Genomic DNA, 12,168 nt, shown 5'->3' with positions numbered 1-12,168 from the left:
TTACTAATATATTACTGAGAATTCTTACATGTATATCCTTGAGTGAAATGAAACTGTAATTTCTTTTCATAACATTTTTGGCACCTGGGTCATAATGGCCTCAAAGAGAGAATTCCCATCAATTTGGCCTTAAAGAAATGGAATTTTAAACAGCTTTGGAAACCCAACATACACGTAAGTTGGAGAACTTCAGAATTAGCTGCAACTTCTAACCCATTCTGATCTTCAAATTAAAAATATAGATTCTTAGGTCTCATGAAAGATTTTGGAGTTTTAGTAAGCACCTCAAATGTTACTGATAAAGATGATCCACTGACCATGCTTTGAAAAACAGCACCCTGGTATGGAGACTTCCTGGCTTCCATCTGCTCTCATGGCAATAAGAGAAAGAGTTAAGACAGGCCCAACAGGACTACATGGTGGAGCTTCCAGTGAGTGAAAGAGGGGCAGAGTTGGAAGGGCTGGAAGCCCTTGATTCCCATTAGTGTCTCTTAGTAAGAGGACCACAGTGTGCCCAGGACAGTCATATTCCAGCATAATTAGTAATCATTCCCCCTCTCACTTTAAAAATGTCCCAGTTTGGCTGTGTTTTCTCTCTCCTGTTGGAAGGCTCCATGTTAGAGTCTTCTTTTTTATGGTAAGATAGGTCTGAGACTGCCTCAGGCTTGGATGGAAGGCCTCTCCTTTCCCCATTTCAATGCCCTCTCCCAGTTCTGAAGGCTAAATAAAAAGCAGAGTTTGAGAAGGCACAGGATGGACAAAAATGTATGCCTAAGATAGGGCTAAATACCCTTGCATTTCACATCATTCAGACCATTCACCAGGTGCAGAATCTAAAAAGGAATTTGGGCCAAAGCCCTAGCTACTAATATCACAAAAATTACTTTTTCCCATAAGAGTCCATCATAGCCATGGTGAGCTGGTAGGATTTCTGAAGTGTGAACCACAGGGGAAAAAGAAAATCTTTCTAACTATCACAACTAACATATAATTTAAAAATAAATACATAAATCTTAAGTTCTACTTTTCCAATCTACTCAGGTGCCAACTGAGGAAAAAAGTAGTCTGAGAGGTACTAGTTATTTAAAATGTCTAGTTTCTAACACCAGTTCTTTCATGATTCTTTTCCTTGAAGACAAGGTTTCTACCCTTCATTTGAACCAAAGTTCACTATAAGCCTCTGTATTTTCAGAAATCCAATTTACATACTAAAATTCATGACTGACTATTCTTTTTTTTTTTTTTGCGGTACGCGGGCCTCTCACTGTCGTGGCCTCTCCCGTTGCAGAGCACAGGCTCCGGACGCTCAGGTTCAGCGGCCATGGCTCACAGGCCCAGCCGCTCCGCGACATGTGGGATCTTCCCAGACCGGGGCACGAACCCGTGTCCCCTCATTGGCAGGCGGACTCTCAACCACTGCGCCACCAGGGAAGCCCCATGACTGACTATTCTTATCCTCCAAAGAATATAAAGCACGTATTCAACACACATTATTTCAAAGAATTGTATGTAAATGTAAACACTAGTCTTTTAAATTATATTATCAATATTAAAATAAAATATACCGGCAGTATCTTACGTAAAAGACCTATAATTTTATTCACACATGAAACAATAAATTTATGGAATAACCTGAATAATTAAAGGCATCTAAAACACTGATAGATATTTCCTATGTCTTCAGTATCTAGATTCAACAACCCTCTCTCCTCAGTTCCAACATGCTTACCATAATTGTCAACTGTTCCTTTGCCATTACTTTATTACTTTTTCCTTCTTTACCACTTCTTTACAATCACAACACCACCACCTCATCGCCACCATCACAACAATAGCAGCAACTACTTGCTGAGCACTCAGGATGTGCCAGGTGCTGCTGTGAGACCTTAATGTGAATTAACTCATTTGATCCTTACAACAGTCTTTTAAGAAAAGAAATATCCCAACTATATAGATGAGAAAACAAAAGCACAGAGAGAATAATCTAGTAAGCAGTGGCACAGGTATCTGAACCAAAGCAGCCGTCACAGCCTTCCATTAGAGTTGCCTTTCACAAATTACCCCACACCTTCAAAAATCTGCTTCCTGACTACACGATCTCATCTCTCTCCTTTCTGAAATTCACTCAACATAATGAGGTTAGATGATCACTGTCATTAAAATATTCCTCTGCTTAATAATCTATTTTACCTAAAAATTAGTTACAAAATGTAGACCAACTGCGTACAAATCAGGTGTTCAAGATTCTTTTCATTTTGGACCCATCCTCTCTCTCTGGCCTCATTCTCTATTTAGCCCATCAGAGGAACACTAAGCTAGAAGTGATCAGGACTACATGCTTATTTTCTCACACAGCCTGGAACACAACAGGTGTCAAAAACATTTGCTACATTAATGACTAAAAGGCTTTATGGTTTTTCTCATACCTAGCTGTAGGTTACTGAAATGTTAGGGTTCATGGTGTTCACAAAGAGATTTCTTTCCTAATTCTTTTTGAATAGTAAGATGATATTGTTTAAAAATCCAAAAATTCACCCATGACGAAATAAGGCACTTCAGAACAATTAAACCAGATAGTTTTTTCTCTTCTCTTCTCTTTAGCAAAAAAGTAGCAACTGGTGGCTCTACCCAACAGTGTGATTAAAGAAATAAAAGCATTCTTAATATTACCAAGAACTTTATTACTAACCTGTTGAGGAATAATGGTATCTCTATAGCTTGGTAAAATTTTCAGGGTGACACTTCCACTAATATTTTTCAGTAATTCTTGTAATTCCTTTGGATTGTTTCCAACCTCATGGCCATTGACTTCTTTAATGATATCTCCCACATGAAGCAGACCCTGTCGATCTATCATCCCTCCGTGAAGGATTCGGGCAATTACCAGATCATTATTTTCAACCCTAAATGTTACACCCTGAAGGAAACAAGGAATGGAATTATTGATTTTAGGTTGTTAGGAAGAAATCTTAAATAGTCAAGAACATGTATGAATAAGAAAATAATTCCAAAAGTAGGTAAGTGAATCATTCCTACTTTTCCCACGTTCTCTCCTGACTCAATACTCTAATCTCATTAAACCATGTGCAACTGTGATAGCATATACCAGGGGTCCGTGGCCTGTTAGGAACCAGGCCGCTCAGCAGGAGGTGAGTGGCAGGTGAGGGAGCAAAGTTTCATCTGCCGCTCCCCATCGCTCCCATTACCGCCTGAACCATCCCCCCCAACCCCATGGAAACACTGTCTTCCACAAAACCGGTCCCTGGTGCCCCAGCGGTTGGGGACCGCTGACATGCCATCCCTTAAAAAAGGACTTCCATGGTAAGGGTAACTGAAAATGAAACGTATCTTAGCTTGCATTCCACAGGATAAAAGGAAGCTTGAAGGAGCAAGAAAACGTATTTGTGCATTCTGATGGCCTTGTTTCCAGCTTTTCTCATTTTTCCACTTCACTGTTCTTATAGTCAGAGCCCAGAAATAAGCATGTCAACAGGAAATTGTAAACTTCATTACTTACAGAGTCCTACCAATGTTTTCAATTTTTGTTAATTAATTTTTATTGGAGTATAGTATAGTCACTTCAATTTTTCATAACAACCTTCTTCTGTGTTTTGATACTATAATTAGCAAGCAACCTGAGTTTATTTCTTCAAAGGGTATAGGAAAAAAAGTTATCTTTTGAAATTTTTGCTACTCGTCGGCAAACTTCTTCTCGCCTCTATTTCAGTTTAACTTTTAATTTTGGTTTAATTTTGCATGCTAAATCAAGTTGAGAGAGCATCAGCTGTGTATTTTATACACAGGCCAAAAAAGACTGATAAAACAAACATGAATGAAGTTTTTATAATGATACAAATTATGAAAGAGAAAAAAAATGAGATAAGAGTAGTGACTCAGCCACAAGTATGTCAGATTTAAGAGGGCACTGACTTATCAACTCACCAGTGGTTCCCCAGCTCTTTTGTGAATACCAAGAATACGAATGGCATCTACTGGTAATAACTGATTATTGATAGAAGAATTATTCATTTCTGGGCTTGATGGAGGTGACTCATAACACTTTGATGCCACAATATCATGGGCCTCCAAGAGTGACTAGAAGGATTCAAAACAGCCTGTGGTTATTAATTACAGATGGAATAAGTTATTAAAAATAACTTAGTTCATTATCCCAGTAGAGTACTAAAAATTTCCAAGGCACAGTTATTAAATTCCCAAATATGAGTTAAATCAAGTATATACAGGATCTTTTTATGACATATAAGCATGTATCATTTTACTTATTATCAAACAATATTGCATTCCTTGTTTTAAAAGATCTGAAGAGACTGATAGTTTTGTGACTTTTTTTTAAAGCCTTATGTTTAATGGAAACTGAACCTAGATGTCCAAGTGTGATGCAATAGAGGCAATGAATTTCATTGCCAACACTGTCATCACCATCACTCAATATTTATCAATTCCTATTTGTTAGCTATCATACAAATTCAAATGGCAAGGACCGTAAGTTTTATCCTAAGCCTGTTGTTAGCAACACCACGTATTTTTCACATGTACAAAATGTCTGGATATCTTAAAAAGATATCCAGTGAATAAAAATTAGCATCTTATATCAGTGATAAGAAATTTCATATTACTAATAAAGGTATAAAATTTACATTTTTTTGGGGAAAAAAGAGCCAGTAATGGTCCTGAATATAGTACACTTTTACCTCCTACATTTACTGTATATGTGCTATCTTCATGGATGACTTTGCTCTAGCTTTCTAGGAATTTCTTATAATTTGGGGGGTTATATTTATTTTTATTTATACTGTAATTGTGTATACTCAGCTTAAACCTAAATTTAAAAAATTTTTTTGAATGGTGGGAGTGCAAATTCAAACAAAAAAAAGATCAAAATAAAAGGGGGAAAATGTCAACAGGTTCAGAACAGAAGCAATCAGTATACGGGCTTAATTGGTAATTTTTGGTCATTTCATGAAAATAGTATAAGAGACTGAAGAAAAATATTCACAAATCCATATATAAGTATTATTCCTATACATGCTGGAAGTTACTCAAATCACTAATCTGGGCTGCTTAGTTTTTACCGTATATACTCTTCTTAGGCAATATTATCTACTCCTGTGACTTGAACCACTGCTTATACACTGAGAACTCCCTTGGTCCAGAACTCTCATGAGCTTCAGGTTCATATACTAAAAATCTGCCCACAACTGGCCAAAGTCATGATAATTTGACAAATCAAAACAAAACTAAGGATTGTAGAGGATTGAAACATACTGAATTAATGAAAACTCCGTAAGTCCACAATGCTATTTAAAAAACAGGACTGAAAAAATCTCCTTTGTTACCATTTGAGATTGCTATTTTAAACAATTCTTTACTTTGAAAGTTGGTAAAGAAAAGAATCTAGCATTTCCCTAACTTTTCAGTAGGAAATGCATTACAGGTTAACTAAAACAGCTCAGTTGATAAGGAAAAGCTCTACTTTATATAAGAACAGCAGCTAATAAATGTAGAATGAGAGAATTTGAAAAATGTCATGTTGCAACCTCTAATGAAAATATTGATTCAGGCAAGGATTATTAATTTATGTTTGTCAGTAGGTAAATGGTTGAAAGGAAACAGCATTTGTATAATGCTAGATAGAATAATAACATACTAGATTACTTCCTAGTGGAAAGGCTTTCAAGGGTAGGATCAGGCTGTCATTGCTCTTAATCAAGGACTAATCTCAGCAACAAGAGTGATGGACCAACCAGGTATTATACGTTGTCTGATGTAGATTAATTTATGTTGTATCACCTTACTTAAGATGCATTCTAGTTCCAAATAATTAATTTGAATCATCTTTTAGGTAAAACTTCTGTTTATAAGAAATAGAAGGGATAAATAAACAACACAGCAGGAAAGCAACCAGATAAATCCAGGGAGTGGATTCTGCAGGAAAATGGCCTGGTCTCTTCCATGGGTCAACATCATAATCAAGGGAAAAAGGGATGGTCCACCCAGATGCCTCACATGGACCTAGGTTGAAAACTCATATGCACAAAGCAGCTATAAAGAATACTTTGGGGGAAATGGAGATGTGTGAATACAGAATGTGTACTACATGAGACAGGGGTCCACTGAAATGAAAAAGTGGAAATCAACAACTGAAAAAAAGGGTAAGTTACAAAATAGCTTGTGCAAAATGATTGCAATCAGTAAAGGAAAAAAATATGTATGTACATTTATGCCTAGAAAAAGTATGGAGGAATATGCACTATGGTAGTACAGTAGTGGATTGGGTAGTAAAAATGCAATGTCTTAATTTTTACTTGTTGCCATTTCATAATTTTATGTATTTATTAAACTTTATATAAATTTATGCATTAAATTTTAAATACTTATATAAAAAATATAGCGTGCTTGAAAAGCTCTACCAGATGCTTCTAAGGTATTGCAAACTTAATATGGTCTGTTACCTTAACATTAACATGTCCAAAACAGTTCTCCTAGAGTGGATGCCATCAATTGTCTGTCAGAAATCCTGTCCTTATCAACTTCCCACATTTCTCTTCTGCAGCTGTCACATGTAACCACTCACTAAGCCCTATTGATTTTGCTACTTAGAACTTGAAAATTCTCACATTTCCCACTATCTGTACTGCTGTCACAACTTCTTGCCTTGGTACAAAACCATCTGGCTCCACAATCTGACCTCTCCCTGTTTAATAACCACCACCACCCACCCACCCCCGCAATCCCAAGCCAAAGCTTCCCAATGTCCTCAGGATAAAGTCCAAATAACTTAGTATGCCTTATAAGGCCTCAATTAACTGGCCTCTTCACAAAGGTGTCTTTGACATGTGTTTGTATTTTTTGTACCTAAGATACAGATTTACGTAGGAACCATCTCACTATAAATGTACATAATTTTTTGCAGTAACATTGTTAGAGAGTCACAGAAAGTCTCTGAGAAAAAGCAAAGGGGTGTTGCCATTTGATTTTTAATGCTAAGATTTGCAATGGCAAGCAGGTGACACTTTATCCCAGGACCATTTATTGAACAGTCCATTCTTTCTCCACTAAAATGTACTATCTCGGTCATAAATCAAGTTGCCATTTGTCTGTGGATGTATTTCTGGGGTTTCTATTTTTCTAATACTGCCCCAATACCACACTGTCTTAATTACAGGTTTATAAGAAGTCTCCTCGACCTCCTTTTTTCTGAAACTGATTCTTCTTTGGTAAACTGGTAAACATGGACAAATGCTTAAATTGCATTTATTTTTTTTACCTACGGAAAGTATGCTATGTCATAGTTTCTATCATCATACAGCTCTCTTTTGTTCCAGGGTCATCAACTGCACCCCAGTCTTAGAAGCAATACTGAAAATGTATACAGCTGGTCACAAGGAGGGCTAGGAAACAGTGGTAGTGAGGAAGAAAAATGCACTATCACAGGGAGAAAAACGTCCCCAGCATGTGGTGTGATGGTGAAGCAGGGTTGTTGTTGTTTTTTTTTAATTACACAAAGAAAAATCCATTCTGATGTATTTCTGTGACAGACCCTATACATCTGTATAGTATGTGTGTCTGTTTATGTAGTCCCAGCAGAATGGGATATTAAAATATCTAAGCTGGCATTTGCAAAATATGGCCCTAAATAATCTTTAAAAAAACATCATCTTAAACTGAAACTTAACTACTAAAGGAGAATATTTGGGGAATATAGGGGACTTGGAAAGAAGAGCAATAGGGAAAGTTTACCTGGAAGTGAGGCTCCTTGAGTATACCAACCAGTTCTGCCACATTTTCATCCACATTTATTAGAGGAGTGATATCTTCAAGAATTTCGTTGACTAATTCCAAGTTATTATCACTGACAGCTTCTAGTTTTGAATCTTCTAGCCTCTCGTGAGCCTGAAAAGACAACACTATATTAATAACACACACTGTTTTGCTCCAGACCGCGGTTTTCTTCTTGATTTGTTTCCTTTTTATAAAGAAAGTTTTAAAAGATATTACTTGAAAGTTTGATTCATTGCAACCAAATCTTTCAATGAGAGGTAATATATAGATTTCAGAGTAAATGTTATAATGCAATATAATAAATCTTGGCCTCTATTCCTACCCTAAAAGTAATGGAAAACTCATTTTTATAACTAAACCATGAAAAAACTGAATAGGCCAAGAATTTTAAAAATGTATTAAATTTCCTACCTGACAGAATTTCCTAATGACTTTCTAGTCTAGACTCAAACTCTAAATGATACTGCTTATGCTTTATTAAATGATTAAGCATAATAAAAATAAAAAATAGGAATGTAATCGTTATATGGATTATCATTAAAAAATAATGAAAATCATTTTGAGAACCCCAAATGATAATGCTAAAGCTACCATTTTCCAATTTTGAAAATTCAGCAGAAAAAGGCAATTCAGGAAAGGCAAGTCTTGAACTGAGCCTTGAAGGACCATATGATCTCATTAGGGGAATGATCCCCTTATGTCTCCATATCTTAAGCTGATCTGTTTTTTTTAATCTCACAACCTTTTCCACAGAAAATGAACCATGAATCATACTGTCGCAGGAAATACGTAGTCCTAACTAAATCCTTTAATAGTGGGAGTAAAGCAGAGTTTTAAATTCAAACTTAGAATGAACACTAAGCAGTCTCTATCTTTTAAGTGTTGTTTTTCTGATAAATGGTTGCTGTCAGATTTTGAAGAACAGGTAGAGCATAACTATAAAGATTTAGTTTATAAATGAAAACATGCAAGATGACAAATCTCACACTTAACATTTTAAGATTCAATTCTGTAAGTGACGAAAAATCCAAATTTCAAGCGGCAACAGTATCAAACTTTAACTTATCCCTATAATACTTTAGATGTTATTTCTACCATACAGAGTAGATCCTTCAGAGTTCTAACACATCTTCTAATTTTTTTTATTTTTAAATTATATTTTATTTAAACAAAAATATCATTTCACATGTATCAATGTAAAATTGTTAATGAGCTGTCTAACAATCTTGGTTTTTGTATGTCATCTTCTAAATGATACACTTTCTAATTTTAAAAATGCATTTTTACATTTAAATGTATTTTTCCAGGTAATTCACAAGATTGAAATAAGTTTAAGTAGAAGAGAGGGGCTATACATTAGCAACATTTTAAAGAAACACCTCTGAAGAAGAAATTTTAAGTCATATGAAATAAACTGATACAGAAGAAACTGTAACTGTTATAAAACAAAGAAAAATGTCAAAAGACCAAATATAATTTAAACAGAGGAATGAGTTTCTATTAGATTTAGATAAGAAAAAAATTAAGAAGACTAGAGAATGCCACAAAGAGTGAGAATAGGTAAATTTATAATTTTCTTAAAGTGTAATACAAGCCTAATAAAGACAGGATGATGAAGACATTCAACATGTATCACGGAACGATTATCACCATTTGGAAAAAAAGTAATGTACACAAATACTTAACTCTTATAAAACAAGCTAGAATTGCTAATTGTTTTAATACAAATATTCGTTGTTAATAAATCTAATGTAGCATTGTTAACCTTGCAAATACTTTTAATACTCTTATGGTAGCATAAGAAATCTTAAAAAAAAGGAAGAAAAGAACTTTAACATTTACTGAGGGCTTTTGTTTTGTGCCAGGAACTAGTGTGTGTGTACTCAGCAAAGGTAGGTGTGTTATTATCATCTTCACCTTACAGACACAGACACTGATGATGCAAAATGAGATACAGTGATTGCTTGAGTTCACACTACTAGTAAGTGGCTAAGTCAGGTAGTCCAACATCAAGGCTTGAGCTCTTACATACTAAAGCTTATTCGACTTTTATCACTATACAGCCAGCTACTCTATCATCATCTTGCAGTTAATTATTTAATCTAAAACATTATGCATTACTCTCACTCATTTAAATGTCTGATATATGCTCTCATTGACTGCTGGTTGAGTTGTTGCTTCTTAACATGGCTCTTCCAGTCTAGATGTGTTAAGTTATACTCTTATGGTTCAAGAATACCACTCACCCTTTCAACCTTCACCTGTTTGCTCAAAGAGCTATAAAGATCACCTGTTTCTCCAGGGAACAGATAATGACTGGCTTAAAATTTTCAGGTACTAAGCCAATATAGTTTCTACAATATCCTATGTTACTTTACATATTGGTAGACTTTGATTAAATTCAAGTCTTTGGGAAAAGTAAAGGAACAGAAACGATCATTGACTTGAAAACTCTAATACACTTCCCCTCCTTTCTATGTCCACTTACCTTATTGCTCCCAAATTCGGAGAGGACAGGAGGGAATGTGGAAAGACTGATGGCAAGAGAGAAAGAGGAAGTCAAGTGGAGGGCAGAATTATGCTATAAAAACAAATATACCTGAAGGTTTTTGCACATCAAAAACCTGGTACAGGCTGGTTTTATGGTAGGAAAAAAAATCTCACTACACAATACATAAATTCTCAGAGGAAGAGAAAGTTTTTAAGTGAAACTGCAGCTATAATTATATTAATACAGAAAATTAATTTCTGAGATATAGTTGAGTTCAATCAAGATCAATTTTAGTTTTTCCAAGAAAGCAAATACAGGTCCATATTTGTTAATATGTAACTTTTTAAGTTCTAGGATAATGTGAAAGAAGTTGAGACCTTTATTCACTTTAAAGTCAGAATTTCTTTAGTAGCTCTCAAGAGGCAAGTACCAAGCTGAATTTAACTAACCAAACAAAAAAGACAAAGGAAATACTGAAAACGGACCAGAGAAACAGATATGAATCACATGCTATCTGAATAAATGGGTCTTGCTTCCTTTAAGAAAAAGCATTATTAGAAAGCTAGCAGAACTCAATAAAAATATATGTCACCTGCCACAAGTGCTTGGAAGAACATGCCATGACTGGCTTTGTAGACTTGGAGTTGATACAAATATAGCCTAAGCCCTCTTGTATGTCCAGTTCTGAGAATCCTTCACCACTGCACTTTAGAAAAATGAACTGCAGAGAAGAAAAGTTCTTTCAAAACTTCTGGGTATTTTACCCAAGCACAGTCCATCTATGCTTGCAAACAAACAAACAAAAAATTTTAACAAAAGTTATGCACTGTAAGTGACAAATACCTGGTAATGATAATGGTATTGCGATTATGTGTAGTAACCTTATCTTTCTCCCTTAAAAACAAAAATATCATAAATTTTGTTTCTGTCTTCTTAGAACATGGCCAAGTATATTGTAGTTGCTCATTAAGTATTTCTTGAAAAAGCTAAGTAAATAGGAGATAAGATTGACTGTGGTCAAGAGACATCCTCTTCTTTTATTCTAGAGACTTTTGAACAAAAAAGATAAAGACAAGTTCACAAGTAACCAAAAAATAAGAATTTGAGCTGAAAGTAGAAATGAGACAGAGAGAACGGAGAATTCAATTTTTATTTTGCTTCTGCATACATGATATAAAAAAGGATGATATCTGTTCTGTTGAAAAAAATGGATGAAATAAGTGTAACTAAATTAAAACTGAATTCTCTAATGAGTAAAGAGCTTGTCATCTAGTTAACCAAAAAAAGTTCAAATTCTTAGATTAGATAAACTATGTCTCAAGGCATTCAGGGAGCTGAGCCACTCTTAGAGATACCTGTAGAATTAGGAGACCCACACAGATGTCAAAAAACTAAAAATGGGAATCTTATACTTTTTAAAAGGAGAAAGGGCTTTTTAAAAAGCTTGGCTTTAATAGCATTCAGAGAATATATAAAAGAATGTTTTTATAATCATTGAGTGGGAAAGACATAACTATGATGCCAAATCCGGAAGCTATAATTTAAACAAACAAAAACAAGCCCAATAAAATAAATGGTATTGAACATTTAAAATTGAACATTTAAAATTTCCTGTCAAAAATCAGCAAAGTCAAAATACAAATGCCAAACTAGGGTCAAAATACTTATGAATCATATTGCACACCAAAGGTTAATTTCCATATATATATGTATATACACACACACACACAGAGAGAGAGAGAGGGAGGATTTCTATAAACCAGTAAGAAAAAGATCAGCAACACATTAAGAAAAAGGGGAAAAGAATATGAAAAATTCACAAAGAAGGAAATTCAAATACTTCTTAAATGTATGAAAAGATACACAACCTCCTT

At 34.8% G+C, this 12,168-nt stretch overlaps 1 protein-coding gene across 10 annotated transcripts in view; it reads right to left on the bottom strand.

The window, feature by feature from the left end:
- Nucleotides 1-12,168, bottom strand: part of MPP6 (membrane palmitoylated protein 6) — a 101,675-nt gene that overhangs the window by 26,927 nt on the left and 62,580 nt on the right. For all 10 annotated transcript variants that reach the window (XM_029233236.1, XM_029233241.1, XM_029233234.1 and 7 more), the window contains exons 3-5: nt 7,762-7,914; nt 3,943-4,095; nt 2,690-2,917 (exon numbers count right to left, since the gene is read on the bottom strand). In XM_029233236.1, coding sequence (XP_029089069.1) covers nt 2,690-2,917; nt 3,943-4,095; nt 7,762-7,914 — 534 coding nt within the window. The remainder of the gene's footprint in view (nt 1-2,689; nt 2,918-3,942; nt 4,096-7,761; nt 7,915-12,168) is intronic.

Source organism: Monodon monoceros, unplaced genomic scaffold (assembly GCF_005190385.1).
Source record: "Monodon monoceros isolate NGI ecotype Baffin Bay Population unplaced genomic scaffold, NGI_Narwhal_1 Super_Scaffold_2, whole genome shotgun sequence".
Lineage (NCBI taxonomy): Eukaryota > Metazoa > Chordata > Mammalia > Artiodactyla > Monodontidae > Monodon > Monodon monoceros.
The sequence above is the reverse complement of the archived record's forward strand: the minus strand, read 5'-3'. Positions and strand labels throughout refer to the sequence as shown.